The sequence below is a fragment of the Triticum aestivum genome, chromosome 4B (assembly GCF_018294505.1).
Source record: "Triticum aestivum cultivar Chinese Spring chromosome 4B, IWGSC CS RefSeq v2.1, whole genome shotgun sequence".
In the NCBI taxonomy this organism is placed as follows: domain Eukaryota; kingdom Viridiplantae; phylum Streptophyta; class Magnoliopsida; order Poales; family Poaceae; genus Triticum; species Triticum aestivum.
The window spans coordinates 601,802,051-601,829,441 of NC_057804.1; the positions used below are offsets into that span (position 1 = coordinate 601,802,051).

The 27,391-nt window shown below is 44.8% G+C and overlaps 1 protein-coding gene and 1 pseudogene across 1 annotated transcript; one reads left to right on the forward strand and one right to left on the reverse strand.

Moving 5' to 3' along the window:
• Positions 1–1,016: 1,016 nt before the first annotated feature.
• Positions 1,017–1,441, reverse strand: LOC123089353 (cortical cell-delineating protein-like; annotated as a pseudogene).
• A 1,362-nt stretch (positions 1,442–2,803) lies between these two features.
• LOC123090267 (protein FAR1-RELATED SEQUENCE 5) lies at positions 2,804–14,052 on the forward strand. The gene is made up of 5 exons (XM_044511653.1): positions 2,804–2,820; positions 2,969–3,194; positions 3,567–3,791; positions 12,401–12,515; positions 12,690–14,052. The coding sequence occupies exons 1-5, from the start codon at positions 2,804–2,806 to the stop codon at positions 13,718–13,720; spliced, it is 1,614 nt and encodes a 537-aa protein (XP_044367588.1). The 3' UTR covers positions 13,721–14,052.
• The last annotated feature ends 13,339 nt before the right edge of the window (positions 14,053–27,391 follow it).

A 27,391-nucleotide genomic window follows, 5' to 3' on the forward strand; every position in this document is an offset into this window, starting at 1 on the left:
CACCCTGTCTTAATGTACATTGAACCCTGTAATGGGGGACGGCTGGAGTCCTGGCGCACTCTATATAAGCCACCCCCTCCTCCAGGACAAGGGTTCGGACCCCTTGTAACACACACTCATATTCGAGTCGACCGCCTCAGGGCACCAAGACGTAGGGCTTTTACCTCCTCTGAGAGGGGCCTGAACTCGTAAACTCGTGTGTACAACCTCGCCGTAGCTAGAGCATTGCCTCCTCGTACGTACACCCTACTCTTACTGTCAGACTTAGTACCACGACAGTAAGATCGGGAGAGAAGATGAACAAGAAACACTCAAAGGTAGAAGAAGGCATATGTGCCATTGGATCTCGATCTAAAGGCAGAAACGGGTCGATAGACTGTAATTTCTTTTTCAATCGACTTACTCCTAGCCGCTCCTAATCATACTGTAAGAATAGGGTCTATATAGGACGCGGAGTATCTACGCGCGAGCTCATATGATTCCAAATGAACAGTAAAAAGGAAAACAATTCAAAAAAATGTTCTTTTGGCAAACATTAAGAAATGTTTGGGTGCATGCAAAAATTCATCACGAAATCACATTGATAGAAGGCGTGGCAAAAAAAAACAGATGGGATGCTCTCAAAATGGTACTGTCAAACACATTTTGGAGCTCTGTTTTTGTTTTTTTTAAACACCTATTTACACATTTGTTTTAGCATGGCTCCTGCAACAACGTGTATATCATCAGTTCACAAAAATGAAGAAACTACATTATGTGAGTGTGCACGCGCATCTATATCAATCATACCTGTGCTTTAGAAAAATAATTATTTTGGGCAATTAACTAGAGTAATAATGATTGTGCAGTGATGATATATATCAATAAGAAGAGTACATCGTTGTTTGCCAAAAGCAACTGGTTACAAGGATTCAAATGTGAAAGTGGAACGGTTCCACAACTCACGAAAATGACAACGAAGCACGGATCGAAAGCAAATCTTAGTCGGCGCCCGTACGTGCAGCAGTACGCGTCCGTTAATGGCCTGGGCAAGTGAAATCGGACGGGTATGTCTTGCCACAGTGGTTGAGGAGGAGGCTGATGTCCACAGGTACGTCGAGGTGGATGCCGAGGACGTTGGCCCTGACGGCGGTGCAGAGGCAGACGATGGCGTCAAGGTCGACCAACCCCTGGAGCAGCGGCAGCACTCGTCGCGCGCCGGAACGCCGACCTTGAGGCCGAGCAGGCCGCCGAGAACGTTGGCACACACCCGCAGCTTTAGCGCGTCGATAGAGCACTGCCCGCCGTGGTCGTGCGCTCCTCCTCCGTGGTATGGCGGCGGAACGACAACGGGCGGTGTCGGCACGACGACTGGCGGCTGGCAATACGGTCCGCAGCCGTGCGTGGCGACGACGGAGAGGAGGAGGCTCAGGGCGACGAAGATGGCAGCATTGGATGTCATCGTGAGCGTGTGCTTGAGTGGGATAGCTAGTGCTTTGGGTTTGGGATGCATGAGAGCTTGGAGAGAGTGTTGTATTTATAGCCGGGGGATATGGATGCGTGCATGCATGGGATCGAACTGTTTGGTGTAGTAGCTTAGGTATGTAGCATGATCGATCATACGTGGCCATGTGCAATTCGATCGGCTTCGAGACTGCTTGGTTGTCATCCGGGTGTATCATTTGTTTGATACGGCAATATTTTAGCATGATCAGGGACTGACGGTTTGGGTATATTAATCCTGGAGATACGGCAACAAGTTAAGCAATACCCTTGCATGTTCATCCATGTTAGCCAACCTTGTCATGCCACACAACATATTTTAGAGTAAAAAGAACAAGATTGTACAAGCAAGTTGAGAAATAGCCATGCCGTGTGAGCGTGGACAAGGAAATACTGATCAGAAAAAGTAAAAAATTGATGTCAGATTTTTAGGCACAATAAATCTAACATTTTTCGTGGCAATTTATATTGCGCGATTATGACAAATTTAGTTTGCAAAGCACGACAATTTTCTGATAAAAAGAATAAACAGGGTGCATTTGCCATGCTCGTCAACTAACTTATCATTCTTGAAGAACATTATTTGTCTTCAAAATGTTTGATTTACCATGGTAAAAAATCTGAAGTCAGGTTTGTAGTGGAGTCCATAATAATATCAAGAGATAAGAGAAGAATGTGACCACAGGCCTCCTCAGAGCTCAAGCACTCTCGGCCGTTGGATCATTTCCCTTGATGCGTTTCTGGACGTCGGATTGAGATATGAATGAACCTGGGCCGTTGGATCTGAGGTAAACACTGCTGAAATGAATAGTAATGGCAGCAAAATGTAAATGCCATGCCCCCACCGGGGCATTTTGGTCATTTCGCTAGGGGGGTATAAAAGGCGGCCGCTCCCGTGGCGGAGACCTAGCCGCCGCCTCCTCCTCCCGCACCCGCTCGTCCCTCCCCCTCCTCCTCTACGCCTCCTCCACCCTAACCCTAGCAGCACCCCACGCCGCCGCCGTCTCCTTCGCCGAGCCCGCCAGACCCCCGCCGCCCACCTCCCCTACGTCGTCGCCGTCGTCCACCACCACCGCCACCGCGGCCCCATCCTCTTTCCATCCCTGCCGGCCCCAATCCCCTCACCTTCTCTCCCGTGGCCAGTGGATTCGCCCCGCGACCGCGCCGCCCTCTCCTCCTTCCTCCGGCCTCCCTGCCGTGCCGCCCCGCCGCCTCCTCCCTCGCTCGCTTCCTCTCCTCCCGCAGTCGCCTCCCTCCCTCCCTCGCTCTCGTGCAGTCGTCGCGGCGCTCCCGCATCTCCTCCCCTTCCTCTCCCACCGCCATGTTCGCGGAGGCGCTGTAGATCCCCGCCGACCAGGCCGCGCTGGCACTCGGGGCGCTCGCCGCCGTGCTCCCCAGCGACGACGACGGGCGCCGCCACCAGTGCCTCCTTCTCCGCTGCTACCTGACCTCCTCCTCCTCCCCTCGTGCCATTCCCCAACCCTAGCCGCCGCTCCCCGCTGGCCATCCTCCCCGTCCACGGCTGCCACGCGCGTTCCCGCACCAACCCACCACCTCGCCGCGGGGGCGCGTCCGCCGGGGCTGCCCTTCCACGCCGTCTCCGTCCGCCCCCGCCACTCAACGGCCACGTCGGCCTCGGCGTCAAGTGCGCCAAGGAGGCGGCCACGGCCATCCGCGGCGGCATCATCCTCGCCAAGCTCTCCATCATGCCCGTTAGGAGGGGCTACTGGGGGAACAAGAACGACCAGCCCCATACCGTCCCATCGTCAGTACGGTGTGTGCCTCCCCTTCTTCCCCCTTATCCTCTCCCCTTCGCTCGGGGAGAAGAGGAACCCAACCGAATCAAATCCAGGGGAGGAGAGGCAATCTGTAGATAGATAGATGGATCGGTGGAAGAACCCCCAAATCGAGTCCATCCTCTTTGCTTTGGTTAGAATTAGCTGGTGGCTGCCTTTCTGTTGATTAGAATTAGGTGCCGTGGGGATGTTCCCGTGGTTGGATCCGTTCCGCTGTTCCCGTGGTTAGCTCCATTCCCCTCTGTTTCCTTTGCTTCACGCCATGGATTTCTTGTTCTTACTGCGCAGGATTGGGTTCTGACCGGGTTTCTTTCCTCCCTACTTCTGGTTGTTCTTCTTGCAGCGTGGAATCAGCAGCAAAGTGGAGGAATTTCAGGCGGAGGAAGGATTTGGCCGGCAGCTCAGGTGCCCGCCCCCTGGGGGTCTGAAATCGTGGCCGCCCGCGTCCCCCAGAAGGTGCTGCAGTTCGCCGACATTGATGATGTCCTCACTTCCTCTCGTGGATCCACCAAGGTATAAACTAACCCTCCCTATATCCATATTATGCGATGCTCTCATCATTGGAACTTACTGTCAGTACAAAATTGCTTGTATTATGTGTGCATAGTGTAGAATGTTCAGTTTAATTATGCTGAATCTTCTGATCTGCTTCCAAAGTGATTGCCTTGTGCAGCGTGAACTATTATAATTGCACTTGATGCAGTCTCATATATGGCAACTGATTAGTCTTGAAGTGATAATGTGTCTTTATCTACTTTATACTTCTACAATACAATACGAGAGATATGACAGTATGGAGTTCATTTAGAGTCTTGGCAGATCATATTCTAGATTATTGATCACTACATGGAATCCTACAATGTCAAGAATCTCATATATGCAGTCATCAGTCTTGCGCACACGAAGATGAGGTCTGAGCTTGGCATGATTACTCTCCACAAGACTTACAAACAACCATAAACGTGTGCCCCCTCTATGTTAGGATGTAAATTTTGCGCATAATGGTATTTTTAGGAGTATGCATTCTGTCACAAAAAAAGTGTAGTTCTGAACCTGCTAGATTTAAATCAGAAGATGTCGTGCTGACTGAGAAATTTCAAGCAGAAGATGCACATATTGTACTTCTCTTGACTATTGTTTCTTCCTCCATTTTCCCTTTGTGGGTATGTCCATTTTTCATTAGATAGTTTTCTACAACGCATATGCGATAAATTCACAAATTTATAATTTTGACATACTGCTGAAGGTAGAGGGACAAAAATTCAAGATTCAAATGAGCGACTCAAATTTAGGATTTCAGTGTATTGTTTTCCGCAAGAAAAAAACATACTTTACTGCCACCCTTTATCCACTTACTATTAAACACTGATGTTAACTACTCAATCAGTAGGTTCTACAGATCATCTCCTTCTTTGTTTGGGTCAAAGGAAATTGTATATTGCCTGTTTTGATAAGTTGGACAAGAGGCTGTCAGTTCTGTTCATGGTTGCACATATGCTCAGTTACTGTATTAAGAAAGCTGCAGCCTGCCCAAGGGGCTGTCAATCCACCAGGTTACAGTCCAGGCCAAGCTATTAATTCCCATCCTGCCCAAGGGAACTATGAGTATTGTTTTATCCGGTTTATATCGTGCTCCGCATTGGTTACCTAGAAAATATAATAATACATCGGCTGTTTCATGCTGGAACAAGTTCCTAATGTTTTCAAAATTCTTACTTTCTCTTGGATGTTCATATTTCATACAAACACATGTTATGCTCTTTGTGTATACGATACGTCTAGAAACTTTAAAACTTCTGCACAATCTGACAGTAATCCTTGTTTTAGGATCTTGAATGTACTGTTAGGATCGGATGTCAGGTTTTCCGGTTTATTATTCTTATCAGATTTCTGTTGTATGTATTTCTGCTCTCTACTATGTTTTGCTTCCAATAAGTAGTAGTTAGTATACCATTTTTTTGTGTTTTTGCAGTGGTAATTATGTATGATTCTCAATACATGCATTATTCTTTCTCTTGATTTGTCCCTCTTTTACTTGCATGCTATTCTTTTTAATGGTTTTACACGCATTATGTAACGAAAAATGTAGAGGTTGGATATATATTTGCTATGCATTATTGAAGCGCTGCAGTGCATAAATATCTTTCCATGTATTTGGTGAACAGAAATGGAATCGCCACCTTCACAGCAGAACATCACGCGCCAGTGGTCGATGGACTGCCAATGCTGCTCCAAAGGGGCTGACCTTCACCTCCCCGTGTCCCTGAACAAGATGGACCAATGAGTTGTGACCATGTCCTCTCCGAGAAGTGCATCAAGGTGGCCATCAAATTGTCGCTGCTACTACTGCTCGACCTGTGCTCTGAACGGGGCTGACACCGCGTGCTGCTTGCCATTGGAGCAGGCCATGGAGCTTCTGCTTGCCATGCGTGCCTCCTTCCTTCGACAGAAGCACCAGGTAGTATTTACTATGTTGAGTGATCTTCCTTTTCCTCTTAAAAGTACAGTTTTGAAAAAAAATCTAGACTGGTTCAGTGTTTTTCCTAATTAGAAATAACTCTAATCAATAATCGTTACAAAGCCTCCTAATTAGAAATAACTCTAATCAATAACCATCACAAAGCCACCTAATTAGAAATAACTCTAATCAATAACTGTTACAAAGCCTCTGTGTGTGTGACCTCTGCTCTTTCCATTTTCTTGGCTTGCAGGTCGCCGCTGGAGCCGGACAAGGTCATGATGACTTGCCTTACCTGGTGAGGTACTGACTAGGAAGAGTACAAGCCGCCACCACCATGTACCATATGGCGCCGTCAAGGACATCATACTGCTGATGATCTACAGGTCTGTTTCTCCTTCTCTCCCTCTCTCTCAAATGTCAAGCTCGATTCTTATCATTTTGCACAATGGAGGTCCCCTGGAAGCCACTTGACCGGAATGACGTGTCTTGTGATATGCATTTCATACGGTTGCTTTCCTTTGATATTTTCCTGCTTTGTATTTGTCTATGGATACGAACAAATATGATTATGATTCCTGCATTGCATATGGTTGCTTTCCATTGATGATAAATGGTGAACAACTATGGTGTTTTTCCAGCTTAACTACAGAAAGTTGAAATGTGCCTAGCTCGAATCCATTTGTCACTCAAGCGTCTTCCTTTCTACTTCATATATGGTTCTGGTATGTCCTTTATACTCAGTACATTCATGTCTGGTTTGTGAGATCTGCTAAATTTAATGTTGCGCCACATGCAAGATAGATGATCTCCATATATTATTACTTTTGACTGACAAGAAGTTCAGATATTGTTGCTCTGTACTAATTATACTGAGATTATTTCTCTCTTATTGCTTTGGATGCTGAAATGTATTTCCGACCCTATACAAAAATATCTTTGTGTGTAAATAATGCATCACATAGTTTTTCTGTTGATAAACAAAATTTTGATGTATAAGCACTACCAAATCAGATTACCAGACTAAGAAATCTACCGCTCGCTCCACAATAGGAATCGAAGAGTACCCTCATTTTAGTCCTTGAATTGTTTATTTTCTATATTATTTGGCTTCTGAAGTTCAGATGCAGTCGAACAACAAAGATTGTTTTTGCTTGCTTGTGGCGACTGTCAGTTGAAAGCTTGCTCTGGAAGGAGGCATTCTACTTTATGCTCTTCGCTTATTATCTCTGTAAAATCTTAAGATTTTGGAGTGAGTTCTGAAATCTATTAGATCTAGACTTATACTTAGATTTGTCTGGTATCGGTTTTGCGTATCTTGTACTGAGTAAATAGTGAGGCTTAAATAGCATATTTGATTTCTACTGCTCAGTAAACACTGGGGGCCCTAGGATCTTTCATCCAACGGTGGGGGAAATAACACCAAAATGATACATAAATGAAATTTAGATCTGGATAAAGAATTAAATCCTATGGCTAATCGGCAGCTAAGTTTGGTCTACTGAGATTTAGCTAATTCTCATTTGACTTAGCACTAGCAAACAGATTGATATTATGAAGTTGAGCAAAATATGGCTTCTTTATTGTACCTTCTCAGTATATTTTCTCAAATCAGAAGTATAAATTGTGAAAACTACTCTTTTTTGTAGCTTCTATCTTTGCCTGTATTGCTGAAGATAGAATGGATCTTCTTAGGGCTGCGATTATTGGCCCTAAGGGAACACCCTACCATGATGGCCTCTTCTTCTTTGATGCACATTTTACCTCTAATTATCCTTCCGAGCCTCCGGTATATAAGCTTCCGGCATTTATTTTGATGTGATTATTTTTATCATTTTACTAAAATGCTTAACACTGATGGTGCTGCAGTTGGTGCATTACCATTCTGGAGGGCTTTGACTTAATCCGAACTTGTATAATTGTGGAAAAGTCTGCCTCATTGGTTTTGTAAACTACCATGAGGGCTCTTCATCTCCAGTCGCTGGTCCACTGCTTCTCTGGTTTTATAAAAAAGGTAGATATTGTTCTTTTCCTACCTCATTGGTACTTATAGCCTTATAGGAGGCTGATTCTCAAATTGGCTAATAAGCAAGGCTTAAATTGGCTAATAAGCAAGGCTTCTCTGGTTGTATGAACCAGCATTACATTTGAAACTGAATCAAGTTAACAGTAGATGTAAAGGATTTTTTTCTGTCATGTTTGTCAAAATAGTGCATGACACATATCATACTCATTGATATGCACGTGGGTTACAGTTACTGTACTGGTTACAAAATCACCCAGGCTCTGTCATGAGAAATATAAGACAACAAAAAACAGTTGGTTACTTCTCTTCAATTTCACATGGATAGTTGGATTTTGGGGTACATGTGTAGTTTTAGTTCTGTAACTTTGATTGACTCCATGGTTAGTTGTTCGCACACTGTTGGATGCTTAGTTCAGTTAAAAATATAATGTCGTATGAGTATAAGAATACCAACGAGCTTTCGCTCATGCTACAGCTGCACTAACAACTAAGCATCCGATATATAATAACATCATGAAAGGGGCACGGAGCGGCGATCCAATATACACCGGCGATGAAGGTATATTCGTATACAATATGTATATGGTACCATCATCTCGGGCTTCCTCGGACTTACTGTTTGACCTTTGTGCCTGTTCATATACACCGGCAAAATTCAGTTTTCAATTAGAGTTCAGTGATGTTCTTACCTTAGATTTTATTTTGCGTAATTGTAGGAAGTGGGGATGGACATTCGTGGATTTGTCGTCCCTGATTTGCTTTGTGGAGGTGTAATCTTTCATAATGTGTTGTTAACATATCTCTGGAATAAGTTCTTATGTTCAATACATATAGTTTGGCTGATTATCTTTTAGGGGCCTTCTTTGGAAAGGCTTCGACAGACTGTTTGAATTACTGCCTTATTAGGTTAATGGAATTTGAACATGTGACTTTATCTTAGTGTCAACCATACAAAGGAATTAGTGACCTGTTCTTAATGATATATAGAGGAGTAGGCAGTAGTGCATGGTAATAATAAAAAATGCATCATGTGTGTGTGCAGGACACATGCCCATGATTCATAATGATTTGCGGCAGTCTTAGAAGAAAATTTCCCATTGCTTTCATCCCCTTTTGAGTGTCAATTGCAAAGTTCATCCGTTGGTGAAAGGAAACTGTACTCTTCTTTGTTTTAGTGCTCTGTCTCCCTACTTCTATGACAGAATGGTGTGGCTTTGTGTACAGTCAATGTTCTCTACTCTTGCATCCCATGTATTACTATTGACAGGGTTTGTCTACACTTATCTTTAAGGCTACAACCTGGAATCTCATAGGTGTGTGAAGATGATCTAGGACATTGCTTTGTTAGGGGTTCACTTATGTACAAGAATGGCATGTTCTTTCACGTGTAATATATTGTGGTTTTTTCTACTCGACACCACCTGGACCATGATCACTGTAACCTGCTCTATGGTTTGGATCTGAGCACTGGACCATGGTGCTGGACAGGGCACGACGCCCTAAAGACCGCTCTTTGGAATTCCAATATACTTAGATACTCCCTCCGTTCCAAAATAGAACGGAGGGAGTAGAAATGAAAGTTGAGGACCAACATGTATGTTGTATCGTGGATGTCCCCCTTCATAGCATTGTTTTATGAAATGCACTAATACTCCGAGAAGTTGTTTTGAGTATATTTGTATATTTGTTACAACAAGTATGCTTTGGTATGAAATTTGCCAATATCGTGTGATGAATCTTGATGGTTTACTAACCACCTTTTTTAGATGTTACCTTTGCAGTGAAGTTGTTTTTGGTATAACTTTAGCCTATGTTGGGTAGCTGCCTTGCTTATATATGGATGTGCTGCAAACTTTGTTTCAGATTAGGACATTGCTCTCTCATGTTCGCGCTCTTAGTATTGAACTTAATGGAAGTGGTTACCTTTCGTGGTCACGTTACTCGATGTCTTTTATTAGAAGTGAATGTTTCTTCTTTCTTTTATTTTGTTGTCCTATTTGAATACGTATGCTAAACCATGATTATACTTGCTTGACCACATCGTTAGTACCGGCACCCTCGCGCCAAGGCGCGCTGCCGATCTAGTGTATATGGGCGCACATAGCCACGGTACCGGAAGGTTAGCCGACATCGAGCGTTATGCTACATCCATGTGAGACCAATATTGAGCCAGCTAGAACCGTGTGTTGGTCACCCCGCCGCGCCCCCTCGCCCTCCTCTGGCGACATGGGGGGAACCCTAGCCGCCGTCGCTAGCAACCTTCCCCGCCGCCCTCTCCCGTATCCCTGTCGCCGGAGGGCTGGCCGGCGAAGCCGTGCCGGACCCTATGAAGGTGGCGGCGGGGCGGATCCGTGCACCCCCACGCCCCACGACCCCCCCCCACGCATCGCCCCCTGCCGCGGCGGTGCCGCCCCCTTCCCTTGCCTGTCCGGCGGCGGCGGATCTAGTCCCCTGCGGCCTGGCCCCTGCGCGTCTCCGGCTGGCCGTGCCACCCACGTCGTCCTGGACCGCCGTGGACCCACGCACCTCTCGCGCCTCCACCTCCTCGGCCCGTGACCCCGGGATCCTCCCCGGCGATTCTCGGGCGCCCTTCCCCCAGCTGCTGCACGAACCTGCCGGCCGGCGGCGACCCGGCGCTCCTGGCCATTGCCATGGGCGCCACCCCCCTGCAGCTCCTGATCCCTCCCATGGCCTTGTTTCAGCCGACGGTGGTTGGGTGTTAGGCCTGCGGCCGGTTACGGGTGCGTTCGCGGTCTGCCTCCCATGCAGGCGGCCCACCTCAACTCCGGCGGCCTTCCTCCCCTCCCGAGCCGAGGTGGCGGTTCTCGTGTGGAGGTGGCGATGCATCTGCGGTTCTGGCTGGCACTGGGCTTCTCGCGGTGGTCCTTGTCGGTGCTGTTCCGCCCAGCAGCCTCAGGCCCGCGTCCCTCCAGTGTTCCTCGCTGCCGACGTCCGCTACCGGGCAGCTCCGGCCTTGGCGGCTAGGTAGCTGCGTCCCTTCCAGCTCACCTTGCTTGCCGATGTCCCGACGGCTAAGGCCACAGCCGCTTGGATCTGCGTCCTCCAGTCCTCGCTTGCTGGCGTTGCTGGACGCCGTCGCCTCGGTACCCCCGCGTGGTTCGCCTCGTCGCCCGCCCTACTAAGTACGCCTCAAAGCTTCCCCCTTTTGCCTGATCCTACGCTCGTGGATTCGGAGGAGGTGCCACCCTCCGACGGCAGGTGCAGCCCGCCAACCCCTTCCTGACATGGTGGTTCCGACTAGCGTTGGCCTCCCCATCTACGTTTTCGGATTTGGCGGCTATGGGATTGCTCAGCTATAGGCCAGAGAGAGATCCCTGCTCGGCTTGCCGGTGCTGGCAGCGACGGCGCCCGCGGGTGTCGTGTCCTTCTTGGAGGCGCTGCCAATGCCTTCAGCTTAGCCCCTCTTCGAGCTCAGGGGAAACCCTAGGTCCGGGTCCCCCGGACCGGATAGTGGCGGTGTCCGGCGTCATCCTCCTTCCTGAAGGCACTATCTTGCTCGCTCGAGGTGTCCCCGGTTTCGGCTCGGACGACGGTGGAATTCTTGTTGGTTTGGCATTACCATTCTTGGCTAGGGTCCGGTTGATTTAGCTGTGATGTTTCGTCTCATCCCCTGTCTCTCCGCTCTGGGCACCATGTACACGCCTTCCTGCGTTCGTGTTTGTGTTGTACCCCTTTTGTACTCATTCTACTTTTTCTATCAATGCAATGATATGCAAGCTTTGCGTATTCGCGAAAAAAAGAACCGTGTGTTCGTCGTTGATAGTACCATCAGTGTGATGTGGGCTCTACAGGTACATGCTTTGATAGTCATCTGGATTGATTATCAAATGCTAGAGATTAATCAGGTGCTAATCACCTGTCGTTTCGATATGATACTAGTGAGAACTTTGGCTGATTTTCCTTTTTAAGGAAACGTTTTCATAGAATAAGCTAGTAGGCTTAATTTGTGGGACGGGGCTTGCCTGCGCCCCCGTCGTGTGCCCATCCGTGCGCCGCTGACACGCGTCACCCATCCATGCCTCCCCCTCCCGTGGACCTTTTTAGCCGCAGAAAAAAAACCCGGAAATACCCATCGACTAGTACAACGCTGCCCCGTCGTATTCCTCACCTCTTTCCCTTGGACCCGTAATACTTGCAAATCACCAAAGCTGAATACAAAAATGGAGGGAAATAATCCCACCCAATCAGATCTCTTAATCCCGTCAAATCAAATCTCTTAATCCCGCCAATAATCAGGGATACAGAGGACTGCATCCTTGTCTCCAAATCTCACGCTGTTGCATTGGAATCAATCAGAAAATACAAAGATTAACAGAGACTGCTGAAACAACTAGCAGACTCTTATCATTCATCAATCAGTGGCGTCAAGCAGATGCAACGTCTCAAGTCTGGAGCGACCTAGAGATTGAAGAAGGATCTTCTTGTCCTCCCTGATGGCTTCTCCAGGGAGTGGACATGGGAACCATGATGATAATGGATCAGAAACACCAAAAGTGAGATTCTCACTTGTATTCTTCATATCCTCCTTTCATCTTTCTAGTCTCCATCTTGCAATGCAAATAAACATGGTTGTTATACATCTGTGTATTAACTAAAAATGTATATTAATTGATACAGGATGTGCAAGAAACCGCAGCTACCAATGCGAAAGATCATATTAATGAAAGAGTACCAAAGATTGGAATGAATTTTTTATCTGATGAGGAGGCTTATTCCTTTCCTTTTATAACAAGTATGCTGAAGTTATGGGTTTTAGCGTCCGGAGAGGCAGTAAGCATAAAGTAAAGAACTCTGATACAATACAACAGAGGACATTTTTCTGTTCTCGTCAAGGTATTGACCACTTGTAATTTGTTTGGAGTATAATAATTTTTAGATGCACTAAGACAATATTTTCAACTACTAGGAACTCGAGCTGAAGATAAGAGAGAAGATACATTCAGTTATAGTAGGCCTGAATCACGATGTGGATGTAATGCACATATGAAAATAAGTCTTAGGAATGGATTTTATCAGGTGTATGAATTTGAGGAGACACATAACCACATTCTTGCTACTGGAACCATGGCCCAATACTTGAGATCTCACAGAAAAGTTACCGATGCACAGATAGCGGCTGCAGAGGTCGCAAAGTCTGTAGGCATTTCAAATAAAGCAACTATTGATCTTATGGCCAAAGAAGCATGTGGACAGGAAAACCTTGGTTTTATCCCGCAAGACATGAAAAATCGGTTGTACTCGAAAAGAACATTACAAGCAGCTAAAGGTGATACAGGGGGAGTGTTAGAATACATGGAGAAGAAGGTAGCAGAAGATATCAAGTTTTTTTATTCAATTCAAGTAGATGAGGACGATTTGATAACTAATATTTTTTGGGCTGACTCCAAAATGGTCTCAGACTTTGCAACTTTCGGTGATGTCATAAGCTTTGACACCACATATAGGAAACTAAATGATGGGCGTCCATTTGGTTTGATTGTTGGGGTGAATAATCACAAGAAAACTATTGTGTTTGGTGCTGCACTTCTCTATGATGAAACTGCTGAAAGTTTTGGTTGGCTTTTTATAACTTTTCTAAAAGTTATGTCAGGGAAACATCCACAGACAATTCTAACTGATGAAGATGCAGCAATGGCCAAGGCAATCAGTGAAGTCCTACCTCACTCTCACCATAGACTTTGTGTGTGGCACATGAATCAAAACGCTTGCAAGCACCTTGGTGGAGTTGTTCCAGAATATAAGAAGTTCAATAGTGATTTCCAGCATTGTATCTATGACATAGAGGAAGAAGAAGAATTTATAAGTGCATGGAATGATATGCTTGATAAGCATGGACTACGTGAGAATACATGGCTTCAAAGGTTGTTCGAGAAAAGGGAACAATGGGCACTAGTGTATGGTAGAAATACATTTTCTGCCCACATGAGCACTACCTAAAGAAGTGAAAGCATGAACAATGAACTGAAGCGTTACATCAGTATTAAGTATGACATGCTTACTTTTTTCGAGCATTTTGAACGGCTTGTTGCAGATAAAAGATTTGAAGAAGTGAAGTGTGACTTCAAGGCATCACAAACTACTCCCAAGATGAAGGCAGAGTCAAGCTATATATTAAGGCAAGCTGTAACTACATATACTCCAGCAATATTCAAGATATTTCAGGAGGAAGTGCTTCTGACCCTGAACTATGACACATTCCTTTGTGATGACAGTGATACAGAGCAGAAGGTTTATATGGTAAAATTTCATGACACAAAACGTGAGCATGTTGTTAGATTTGCTCCAAATGAACAAAGGTGAATTGTAGTTGTAAGAAGTTTGAATTCGCTGGAATTTTGTGCCGTCATTGCTTAAAGGTACTTGATATCAATAATATCAAGCATATCCCTGAACAATATATATTGAAAAGGTGGACAATAGATGCCAAAGTTCTAGAGATAACAAGCAATCGCAATCTGCATGAGGATCGAAAAGCAAAAATGTCAAACTACTACAAGGAGTTGTGCAGAATGTTTGTGAAAATAGCTGCTCGTGCCTCTGAATCCGACGAAACATATGATATGGTTGCTAAATGCGCAGAGCAGCTAGCACAAGCTGTGGAGAAACACTTGAAAATAAGAACTGATCCTGACCCTCCTGATCCAGATTTGGGCAACTCGTCTGTTTCACAAGGTATATATTGTACTACTAATTGCATACAGTTTTGTATAAGACTTGCATTTAACTTTATAGTTGCAGGTCCACTTATTGACTCTAGTAGAGTTTCAAAACACAACGAGGGGCTTGCCAAGCCGAGAGGTATGAAGGAGAAGGAGAAGACTGCACGAGGATCAGCAAGACCCATTGGTGGATTGGAGAAAGCAATAACAAAGAAGAAAAAGAAGAAAAATGATCCTTTACAAGTGCAACATCAAGGCACATCAATGGTCTGAAACTGTCCCACTTGTTTCACATAGAAAATTTAATTTTACTCACATTTATCTATCACTTATTATAGGGTCGTTTGGAGCTTCTGACAAATCAAATGGGTGCACCACAATTACAGTACAACCCATTCCTAAATGCTTCAATGCATCCAACACTTGCTAATACATGGAAGACTGATGATTCTTCACAACTACAACCTCAAAGCACATCAACGGTATAAACTGATCCATCTTGTTTCACATGGGAAAACTAATTTTACTAACATTTATCTTCCGCTTTTTATAGGGACATTTGGAGTTTATGGAAAAACAAATGGGTGCACCGCAATTGCAGTACAACCCATTCCTAAATGCTTCAATGCAGCAATCACTTGGTAACACAATGTTGATGTCACCACAACCCACTTGTGGCTTGGTCAAAGGAAAAACAAAAAAGAAAAAGAAGACAAATAATTCTCTACAGGCACAACTTACAAGCACATCAACGGTATAAAACTGTCACACTTGTTTCACATAGAAATAAATTTTGCTAACATTCATCAATCACTTTTTATAGGGTCATTTCGAAACTATGGCACATCAAATGGGTGTGCCGCAACTACAGTACAACCCATTCCTAAATGCTTCAGTGCAGCCATCACTTGGTAATACAGTCTCAATGTCACTGCAACCAACTGGTGGCTTTGAGATAGCAAAAACAACGCAGAAAAAGAAGGCCAGTGATTCTTTACGAGTACAACCTGAAAGCATATCGAGACTATAAAATGATCTTGCTTGTTTCACATAGAAAATTTACTTTCACTGACATTTATCTATCATTTTTATAGGGTCATTTGGAGTTTATGACAAATCAAATGGTTGCACCGCACTTGCAGTACAACCCATTGCTAAATCCTTCAATTCAATCGTCACTTGGAAATACAATCTCGATGCCACAGAACCCAAGAATGCTGGCAGGATACCAACAATACAATACACTAATGGTATAAGCATTCGACATTGTCAAGTTTTTTTATCACTTTGAAACTTCTGCACCACTGAACTTTGCTACATTTCTGCACATAGGGCCATCCAGAAAATCACATATGCACTGAATTCCAACTGCACAACTCAGCTCTGCAGCAACAGAGCATTGGAACCTCTACCTCTACTATGATGACAGAGAAGAATCAAGTCTTCTTCCATGAACCGGAGCCAAGTTAATAAATTTGCTATGAACGATTTGTAGCTATGGCGTGACCGCCGTCCTTCTGCCATCTTGGTCCACCTTTCCTACCCCGTCATCACCCTACGTGCTTACGGCAGATCGAATGAAAAAGGACTGCTCACACCAGACAAGATTTCTCACATTCGCTCCATAAGATACTCAATTTGTTGTGTACAAACTTCTGTCTCGTGTACTGAAGTCGATTTAATCAATGTCATAGTTGACACTAATTTTCTTGTTATTGGCCATGGATTGAAACAGAAATCGTTCAATTATCCCTATGCATTGAAGTCAATTTAATCATATGCATAGTTGACACTACTTTTAACTTGTTATTCACCATGGATTGAATGTGATAGTAATCAGATTATCTCTATGCACATAAGCATAGTCGGTGCTTGTCTCCCGTGGGATAGAATCAGATTACCTTTATAAACAAGCAATAAATCAGAGCTCACGAGAGCAACAAAGCAACAAGAGAGTATACCTGTGTGGATGTGTCTTGTCTGCCGTGGAGGTAGAGCTGAATATCCTTCCGAACGGACAAACGAACGGCCGGAGCACTCCATCGCGAGCCGGAGGAGCTTCCAGCATCCAGGTCTGCCGCCTCCGGCTGACCTGCAGCACGCTCAAGGCAGCGGCTGCGCCACCCGGGATCCACCGCCTCCATGTACGGGTACGGGTTGCCGCGCTCGAGCTAATCGAGACAGCTGCGCCACCCAGGATCCACCTCCTCCCGGTCCCGGGCTGGAGCGCTCGAGCTGGTCAGGCGCGTCGCAGAGCTCAGCTCCCAGGATCCAGCTCCTCCATGTCCGGGACGGAGCACTCGAGCTGGTGATCCGCTGCGCGTCCGGCGAGACAAGGATGAGGTCACCGGCGGGGGGAATTGCCATCCGGTGAGAGGGAAAGGGGCGCGGCTGCAGGGGGAGGACATCCGACGGCTTCATCCTCTCCGTCCTCCATGCTTGCTCCATGTCTGAGTTCTCGAGGGGAAAGAAGGCAGTAGCATTTTTCTATGGGAAGTGAAAGAGGTGAGGAATACGACGGGGCAGCGTTGTACTAGTCGATGAGTATTTCCGGTTTTTTTTCTGCGGCTAAAAAGGGCCACGGGAGGGGGAGGCATGGATGGGTGACGCGTGTCAGCGGCGCACGGATGGGCGCACGGCGGGGGCGCAGGCAAGCCCCGTCCTAATTTGTGTGTGTCCTACCTAGGCCTCAAGTCAAGTACTCAGTGTGTCGGTCTATGAAACCTTAACAGTTTTTCTCTCTAATAAACCCAACCTTAACAGATTTTCTAATCCTAGCATGCTGCCTGCCTATATAGGTGTAATCGAATTACCATGTCAAAGCGAATTATCAAAAAAAGTGTGGCTAAGTCTCGGTCGACTATGACTTAACAAAGTCTTAGCCAAGTGACAGAACCTATAAAAAGAAGAAAGACAATTTTTGAAAGAAAACTTTACACGATCTCCACGTAAAATCTGAGGAATATAACATTGACTGAGACTCTGTAAAATCTCAATCGACTGAGATTTAGCAATCTCGATCAAGGAAACTATATCTATATAGGCCCTACTTTTATCTTATGAAATCTATTTCGGAGAAATAAAAATATATCATGTCCGTGACTCGATGAGATTGACACACTACAAACTTTCCTTTAATTCTTTTTGTGGGAAACTTTTTTTTTCCATGTTCCGGGCAAACTAAGAATGGGTCAACAAGAGCAAGCGAAACGAAACGCGTGACAAATTTGCGCGCATCATCAGGTTCACGGGCGCCGAACGGGAGCTAAATAATTGTCTTCCCGACCATGGCCATGGATGATTCCATCGACTTAATCCGTTAATCGCGGCTGTCTAATGTAATCTCTTGTTTCTCGTGGGCACCCAGTGGGTCATAAGGTCATATATGCAGGTACAGTGGTACACACAAAGTTGATTGTTCACATATGAAATATTCTCAGGCAACTTGACCTACCGATCTGCGCTGTCCGGATCAAACTTTAACAAACCACGACCGTACTCTGGTTTCTTGAAACAAACTTTCACCTAGCACAAGAGTCTGCACGTTGTAGCGGGAGGAAAAAAATACAACACTCCCCTAAGCCAATAATCATGAGTTCATGACTCAAGACCCCAATAAACCCACATCCTTTATTTCAACATATGACATCTCATCTATTTGTTTATATCCTCCTTCCCACCTTCGTGGTCTCGGTTCTCACACAATCACAACGCATTTGAAAGTTGTCAATCCTAAGGCGTCTCTCTCGCTAGAAATCTATCCTTTTTGTGAGGTTTTGGCGAGGCGTGCATGCGTGGTTATAGATGATTTCTTTCGTCTCGAGTCCTGATTTTGCTGACGTGTTCATTTTTAATTCGGAATGGCACGTGTATGAATATCATGCACAATTGAAAAAGGTTGCACTCTAAATAAAAAAATTTAAATGGTTAACAGGTAATAACATCATATTTAGATTCTATATATTTTTCTAATCAAATTTCATATATAATATGTTAAATTTGGAGTTAGGATTTAAAATATATGGATATTTTTTAAAAGCATTTGATATGTAATGTGGTTTGATTAACCAAAATACTAAGTGTTTCCTGCAAAAGTCAAAATCTGACTTAAAACTATCCTGTAGATTGATTATCAAAAACATCAGGGGGGTTTCTGCAAAGGCGAAAATCTGACTTAAAACTGGATTGCGGGTTGATTACCAGAAACATCAGCGTGTTTCTGCAAAATAGTACGATGGACCAAGAATATCACATTTTTTTATTAGCAGGTATATATAAGTAAAGCCAAATATAGGATACTGTCAAACTATAGAAGGTAGTGAGGAGATCATCAAACAAAGCAGATCAAAAGAAAATCGGACAAGCGATATCGAATCAGAAAGAAAAACGAACAACACAAAGACACTGCTTGGATGAGAGCACATGGTGGCTTGAATCTAATGCCACAGTCCGACCGCCAGCGCTTCACGCCCATAGCAACGCCCCCAGGCAAGTCACGACGCAAAGCAACACCGCTGTCGAGTCCGAACAAAACAAGGTTCTCGTCGGGAGCCCTGACCTTGGGGAGAGACCCACAATGACGTCCTCAAGAGGAATGCGGCACCCACGAGTTGCCATTGTCGGTGCCAAAGTGTGAAGCTTTTGCTCGAGCTCTCACCCACACCACCACGAGCACAAGACCACCCGATCCAAATCTGGACACAACCACTTCCACCGGAAGAGCAAGAGTCAGGGTCATCCGACGCTGCACCCCTTCCCGCCCATACGACCGAGGGGTACAGCCACCACTAGTACACAAGGGTTTGAACCCCCAATCAAATATAGTTATTGAAACCATGTGCTCAAGTGGGTTGGCGATTTGGGGGTGGGGGTCATCGCTGACGAAAGAAAAAACGTCTGTGATAATAAAACCGCCCCACACGTTTTTCGATAGAGGAATCGTCTACGATTAGTTGAGCAATCGCAGACAACTCGTTCAGTTCAATTCTGTGCGATGACGCAAGTCATACAACTATAACTGGCAGTTTCTACACAAAAGTCGGTTGCAATGACCTAGTCATCACAAACATTATGTGTCTTATCAAACGTGTGCGTTAAACTGTCTATACCACATGCAGTAATTGAAAAACAAATCGTTTGTCTAGATATATATTGCACACATGACCTGACAGGTGAAGTGTGTGCTTTAATATGTTCATGACACACACATTCTTCTAATAAATCATTTGTATTGTAGTTAAACATTGCACATAGTTTATTTTCCAAAACCATTCCATTGTCATGAACAACACAACAGCTTTCATGTTTTAGTTTAATACATTACAAATCATATCAAATAATAATTTGACACATTTAATTCAAAAGGACGAACACAATTCATATCAGCAAACACAACATACAATAAATTCATTATTAATTGTTGCAGACATCACTACAAACATATTTCGATCGACCACATGTGAGTCGATTGTCATGATAGAGGTATACATTCCAAGTGGAGGATAATTGGGCCATCGGCAACCTTGAAGAAGTGGAATGTCCATATTGTGCATTCCTCCATCTGCATGTCACAAATAACTTTTGTGCAGTACTTATGGATGAGGGATCACCCATCTTTCCCTGACTTGATGTAGACTACATAAGTATGCCCAGAGATGTTTGGTATATCCATAAATATCTTCGTTGACTTACAACCCAATAGATGCCTCGAGATGTAACAGTTTGTGTACTCTTTGAAAGACACTGATTAAAAATAAAATTATTAAGTGTGCTGAGTATAAACATTTAATGTGCATAGTAAGATATGAGGTAAACAAAAAATTATTATTTTCAGGAATCTTCTCCTTGGCTATGACATGAGAGAAAATGTTGACTTGACGGCTAGTCAGTTCTATGTGATTGCCCCATACGTAAAAAAGGCTGAAGTCTTGAGAACTCCTAAGATTTGGACCTACGTAAATAAAGTTAATGTTAGTAACAATTCAAAAAATGTTCTTTTGGCAAATGTTAAGAAATTTTTGGAGTGCATGCAAAAATTCATCACGAATTCATATTGATAGAAGGCGTGGCAAAAAAAGAAAAGAAAAGAAATGGGATGCTCTCAAAATGATACTGTCAAACACATTTTGGAGCTCTGTTTTTGTTTTTTTTAAACACCTAATTACACATTTGTTTTAGCGGCTCCGGCAGCAACGCGTGAGACATCATCAGTTCACAAAATGAAGAAACTACATTATGTGTGTGTGCACGCGCATCTATATATATCATACCCGTGCTTCAGAAAAATAATTATTTTGGGCAATTAACTAGAGTAATAATGATTGCACAGTGATGATATATATCAATACGAAGAGTACATGGTTGTTTGCCAAAAGTAACTGGTTACAAGGATTCAAATGTGGAAGTGGAACGGTTCCACAACTCACGAAAATAACAATGAAGTACGGATCGAAAGCAAATCTTAGTCGGCGCCCGTACGTGCATCAGTACGCGTCCGTTAATGGCCTGGGCAAGTGAACTCGGACGGGCACGTCTTGCCGCAATGGTTGAGGAGGAGGCTGATGTCCACAGGCACGTCGAGGTGGATGCCGAGGACGTTGGCCCTGACGGCGGTGCAGAGGCAGACGGCGGCGTCAAGGTCGACCAACCCCTGGAGCAGCGGGCAGCACTCGTCGCGCGCCGAAACGCCGACCTTGAGGCCGAGCAGGCCGCCAAGAACGTTGGCGCACACCCGCAGCTTTAGCGCGTCGATAGAGCACTGCCCGCCGTGGCCGTGCGCTCCTCTTCCTTGGTACGGCGGCGGAACGACAACGGGCGGCGTCGGCACGACGACTGGAGGCTGGCAATAGGGTCCGCAGCCGTGCGCGGCGACGGAGGAGAGGACGATGCTCAGGGCGACGAAGATGGCAGCTTTGGATGTCACCGTGAGCGTGTGCTTGAGTGGGATAGCTAGTGCTTTGGGTTTGGGATGCATAAGAGCTTGGAGAGAGTGCTGTATTTATAGCCGGGGGAACGATGCGTGCATGCATAGGATCAAACTGTTTGGCGTAGTAGCTTAGATATGTATGCATGATCGTACGTGGCCATGTGCGATTCGATCGGCTTGGAGACTGCTAGGTTGTCATCCGGGTGTATCATTTGTTTGATACGGCAATATTTTAGCATGATCAGGGACTGATGGTTTTCGTATATTAATCCTGGAGATACGGCAACAAGTTAAGCAATACCCTTGTATGTTCATCCATGTTAGCCAACCTTGTCATGCCACACAACATATTTTAGAGTAAAAAGGACAAGATTATGCAAGCAAGTTGAGAAGTATTTAGCCATGCCGTGTGAGCGGTTGGACTTCGTTAGCGATGCGCGCGCGCCGCAGTGGACAAGGAAATACTAATCAGAAAATTTTAAAAATTGACTTCAGATTTTTAGGCACGATAAATCTAACATTTTTCGTGGCAATTTATATTGCGCGATAATTTTTTGATAAAAAAAATAAACTGGGTGCATTTATCATGCTCGTCAACTAAACTTATCATTCTTTAAGAACATTATTTGCCTTTAAAATGTTTGATTTACCATGGTAAAAAATCTGAAGTCAAGTTCGTAGTGGAGTCCATAATAATATGCATATGGGCGCACATAGCCACCGTACCGGAAGGTTAGCCGACATCGAGCGTTATGCTACATCCATGTGAGACCAATATTGAGCCAGCTAGAACCGTGTGTTCATCGTTGATAGTACCATCAGTGTGATGTGGGCTCTACAGGTACATGCTTTGATAGTCATCTGGATTGATTATCAAATGATAGAGATTAATCAGGTGCTAATCACTGTCGTTTCGATATGATACTAGTGAGAACTTTGGCTGATTTTCCTTTTTAAGGAAACGTTTTCATAGAATAAGCTAGTAGGCTTAATTTGTGTGTGTCCTAGCTAGGCCTCAAGTCAAGTACTCGGTGTGTCGGTCTATGAAACCTTAACAGTTTTTCTCTCTAATAAAACCAACCTTAACAGATTTTCTAATCCTAGCATGCTGCCTGCCTATATAGGTGTAATCTAATTACCATGTCAAAGCGAATAATCAAAAAGAGTGTGGCTAAGTCTCAGTCGACTATGACTTAACAAAGTCTCAATCAAGTGGCAGAACCTATAAAAAGAAGAAATAATTTTTTTGAAAGAAAACTTTACACGATCTCCACGTAAAATCTGACAAATATAACATCGACTGAGACTCTGTTAAATCTCAATTGACTGAGATTTAGCAATCTCGATCAAGGAAACTATATCTATATAGTCCCTGCTTTTATCTTATGAAATCTATTTCGGAGAAATAAAAATATACCATGTCTGTGGCTCGATGAGATTAACACGCTTTAAATTTTCCTTTAATTCCTTTTGTGGGAAACAATTTTTTTCCATGTTCCGGGCAAACTAAGAATGGGTCAACAAGAGCATGTGAAACGAAACAGGCGATAGATTTGCGCGCATCATCAGGTTCATGGGCGCCGAACGGGAGCTAAATAATTGTCTTCCCGACCATGGCCATGCATGTCGGATTTCGGGATCCGGCAACCCGTGAAAGGTTCAAACTCTAGGGTGCGTGCGGAGATCTCAACCTGCTCAACCTGCCTACTCGCGATCTCACTAGGCCTAAGGCATCGAGCTCAAAGAGACACAAAGACACATAGGTTTATACTGGTCCAGGCCATCATTGTGGTGTAATACCCTACTCCAGTGTGTGCGGTGGATTGCCTCGAGGGGCTATGGATGAACAAGTACAAAGGATGAACAAGCCACCGAAGGAGAGGTGTTCTTGAGCTGGTGCGGGGTGAGCTAACTCTCTTTAGATCTCGGTCCACTTCTATGGTAATGGCTAGTCCTATTTATAGTGGCCTTGGTCCTCTTCCCAAATATGAGCGGGAAGGGATTTCACAATGGCGGAATTTGAAAGGGGACAAGTAGTACAGTCTATCCTGACAAAGGTGGTCTTCGCCTGCGAAAAGCCTCTGGTCGTGATGCTGTGGTGGGCTCGCTAATGACCTCCATCCTGCCGTCCTGGCGGTCTTGGTCTCGTTGCACCAAAATGGCAACCTTTGGCTGATTCGTCGGGACTCTGCGCTTGTGGCTTGCCTCCCTTGCACCGAAGAGGAAACCCGCGCTCTGCGCCCACCTGGCGCCCGTCTGGCCTTGGTCGTCATGGCTCATGTCAGCTGAGCCTCGTGAGGTATCTTGCATAGAAGTCTCTGCCCCTCAGGAGCCCTCCGGAGGAGGCTGCTTCCTTCGGGGGTCTTGTCGTCGTCTGCCTCGCGAGGCTTGACCCCTCGCGAGGGTCTTGTCGTGTTGGTGTTGAAGCTGGGCTGTACCAGGCCGTCGATGGAGCCACGTGGCGGGCCGCAGGCAAGCAGGCCTGGATACCCCCATATCCAGGACGCCGACAGTAGCCTTCGGGCCCAAGGCGCGCTCGGACTTGGCTTCCAGGCGAAGCCAAGGGGCAAGTGCGAAGCGCCGCGGGCCCCAACCGCCTACGGCCTTGATGACGCGTGGCGACTGATGGGACGTGGACGACTCCGCTTCCCCAAGCTGCCTCGACAACCGCTCAATTTGACTGGTCGATGCGACATGCAGAAGGTCGTGATGGCACGGGGTCGTGGAGGCCGGCGGTTGGCTGATACGTCAATTTTGCATCATGCTTTCATATTGATATTTATTGCATTATGGGCTTTTTACATGATATATCACAATACTTATGCCTATTCTCTCTTATTTTACAAGGTTTACATGAAGAGAGAGAATGCCGGCAGCTGGGATTCTGAGCTGGAAAAGGAGCAAATATTAGAGACATATTCTGCACAGCTCCAAAAGTCCTGAAACTCCACGAAAGTCATTTTTGGAATTAATAAAAAATACTGGCGAAAGAATCAACATCAGGGGGCCCACACCCTATCCACGAGGGTGGGGGGCGCCCCCCAGGGCACGCCCCTTGCCTCGTGGGCCCCCTGACAGCTCTCCGGTGGCCATCTTCTGCTACATGAAGTCTTTTACCCCAAAAAAATCATAAGCAAGCTGACGGGACGAGACTCCGCCGCCACGAGGCGGAACCTTGGCGGAACCAATCTAGGGCTCCGACGGAGCTGTTCTGCCGGGGAAACATCCCTCCGGGAGGGGGAAATCATCACCAACGATCCTCTCATCGGGAGGGGGTCAATCTTCATCAACATCTTCACCAGCACCATCTCCTCTCAAACCCTGGTTCATCTCTTGTATCCAATCTTTGTACCAAAACCTCAGATTGGTACCTGTGGGTTGCTAGTAGTGTTGATTACTCCTTGTAGTTGATGCTAGTTGGTTTATTTGGTGGAAGATCATATGTTCAGATCCTTAATGCATATTAATACCCCTCTGATTATGAACATGAATATGATTTGTGAGTAGTTACGTTTGTTTCCGAGGACATGGGAGAAGTCTTGCTATAAGTAGTCATGTGAATTTGGTATTCGTTCGATATTTTGATGAGATGTATGTTGTTTCTCCTCTAGTGGTGTTATGTGAACATCGACTACGTGACACTTCACCATTGTTTGGGCCTAGAGGAAGGCATTGGGAAGTAATAAGTAGATGATGGGTTGCTAGAGTGACAAAAGCTTAAACCCTAGTTTATGCGTTGCTTCGCAAGGGGCTGATTTGGATCCATATGTTTCATGCTATGGTTAGGTTTACCTTAATACTTCTTTTGTAGTTGCAGATGCTTGCAATAGGTGTTAATCATAAGTGGGATGCTTGTCCAATAAAGGGCAGTACCCAAGCACCGGTCCACCCACATACCAAATTATCAAAGTAACGAACGCGAATCATATGAGCATGATGAAAACTAGCTTGACGATAATTCCCAGGTGTCCTCGGGAGCGCTTTTCTCATATAAGAACTTGTCCAGGCTTGTCCTTTGCTACAAAAAGGATTGGGCTACCTTGCTGCACCTTATTTACTTTCATTGCTTGTTACCCGTTACAAATTACCTTATCACAAAACTATCTGTTACCAATAATTTCAGTGCTTGCAGAATACCTTACTGAAAACCGCTTGTCATTTCCTTCTGCTCCTCTTTGGGTTCGACACTCTTACTTATCGAAAGGACTACGATAGATCCCCTACACTTTTGGGTCATCAAGACTCTTTTCTGGCGCCGTTGCCGGGGAGTGAAGCGCCTTTGGTAAGTGGAACTTGGTAAGGAAACATTTATATAGTATGCTGAAATTTACTGCCACTTGTTACTATGGAACATAATCCTTTGAGGGGCTTGTTCGGGGTATCTTCACCCCGACCAATAGAGCAAAGAGTTTCTCCTCAACCTACTGGACCTACTGAAAATGTTTACTTTGAAATTCCTTCGGGTATAGTAAAGAAACTGCTAGCTAATCCTTTTACAGGAGATGGAACATTACATCCCGACTTGCACCTAATCTATGTGGATGAAGTTTGTGGATTATTTAAGCTTGCAGCCATGCCTGAGGATGTTATCAAGAAGAAGGTCTTCCCTTTATCTTTGAAGGGAAATTCATTGACATGGTTTAGGCTATGTGATGATATGGGATCATGGAACTACAACCGATTGAAATTGGAATTTCATCAGAAGTTTTATCCTATGCATCTTGTTCATCGTGATCGTAATTACATATATAATTTCTAGCCTCGTGAAGGAGAAAGCATCGCTCAAGCTTGGGGGAGGCTTAAGTCAATGTTATATTCATGACCCAATCATGAGCTCTCAAGAGAAATGATTAATCAAATATTTTATGCTTGACTTTCTCTCAACAATCGCTCCATGCTCGATACTTCTTGTGTTGGGTCTTTTATGATAAAGACTATTGAATTCAAATGGGATTTATTGGAAAGAATTAAATGCAACTCTGAAGATTGGGATCTCAACGAAGGTAAGGAGTCAGGTATGACATCTAAGTTTGATTGTGTTAAATCTTTTATGGATACCAATGTCTTCCGTGAGTTTAGCGCTAAATATGGACTTGACTATGAGATAGTAGCTTCTTTCTGTGAATCATTTGCTACTCATGTTAACCTCCCTAAGGAGAAGTGGTTTAAATATAATCCTCCCACTGAAGTAAAATTAGTTGCACCTATTAAAGTTGAAGAAAAGACTATCACTTATAATGATCCTATTGTCCCTACTACTTGTATTGAGAAACCCCCTTTTCCTGTTAGGATAAAAGATCATGCTAAAGCTTCAACTGTGGTTCGTAAGAGCAATACTAAAAAACCTACACCACCTGAGAAAATTAAAGTTGAACCTAGTATTGCCGTGGTTAAAGATCTCTTGGCTGATAATATTGATGGGCATGTTATTTACTTCTGTGATGAAGCCGCTAGAATTGCTAGACCCGATTCTAAGAATAAAAGTAAACCTGTTGTAGGCATCCCTGTTATTTCTGTTAAAATAGGAGATCATTGTTATCATGTCTTATGTGATATGGGTTCTAGTGCTAGTGTAATACCTTATTCCTTGTATACATAAATTATGCATGATATTGCACCTGCTGAGATAGAAGAAATATATGTCACGATCAAGCTTGCCAATAGAGATACTATTTCACCAATCGGGATTGTTAGAGATGTTGAAGTCTTGTGTGGGAAAGTTAAATATCCTGCTGATTTTCTTGTTCTTGGTTCCCCACAAGATATATTTTGTCCCATTATATTTGGTAGACCCTTCTTGAATACTGTTAATGCTAAGATAAACTGCGAAAAAGATATTGTTACAATTGGTTTGGATGATATGACTCATGTCGGGGGGATGAACCCCGGGCAGGCAACGGAACCCGGATCCTTTTCAAAAACAATGGAGCCGGCGTCGCCCCTCAAGCCGGCACACGCTTGGCCGGGTCGCTCGACCTGGCCAAACCCCGCAACCTGGCCAAACTCTCTGACCCGGCCAGGCGC

Bases quoted from the DNA above. Each gene is read 5' to 3' on its own strand.
- LOC123090267 (XM_044511653.1), top strand. The intron at 3,195-3,566 runs GTTAGGAGGGGC...CTTACTGCGCAG, and splicing joins CCAAGCTCTCCATCATGCCC to GATTGGGTTCTGACCGGGTT. The intron at 3,792-12,400 runs GTATAAACTAAC...TAATTGATACAG, and splicing joins CCTCTCGTGGATCCACCAAG to GATGTGCAAGAAACCGCAGC.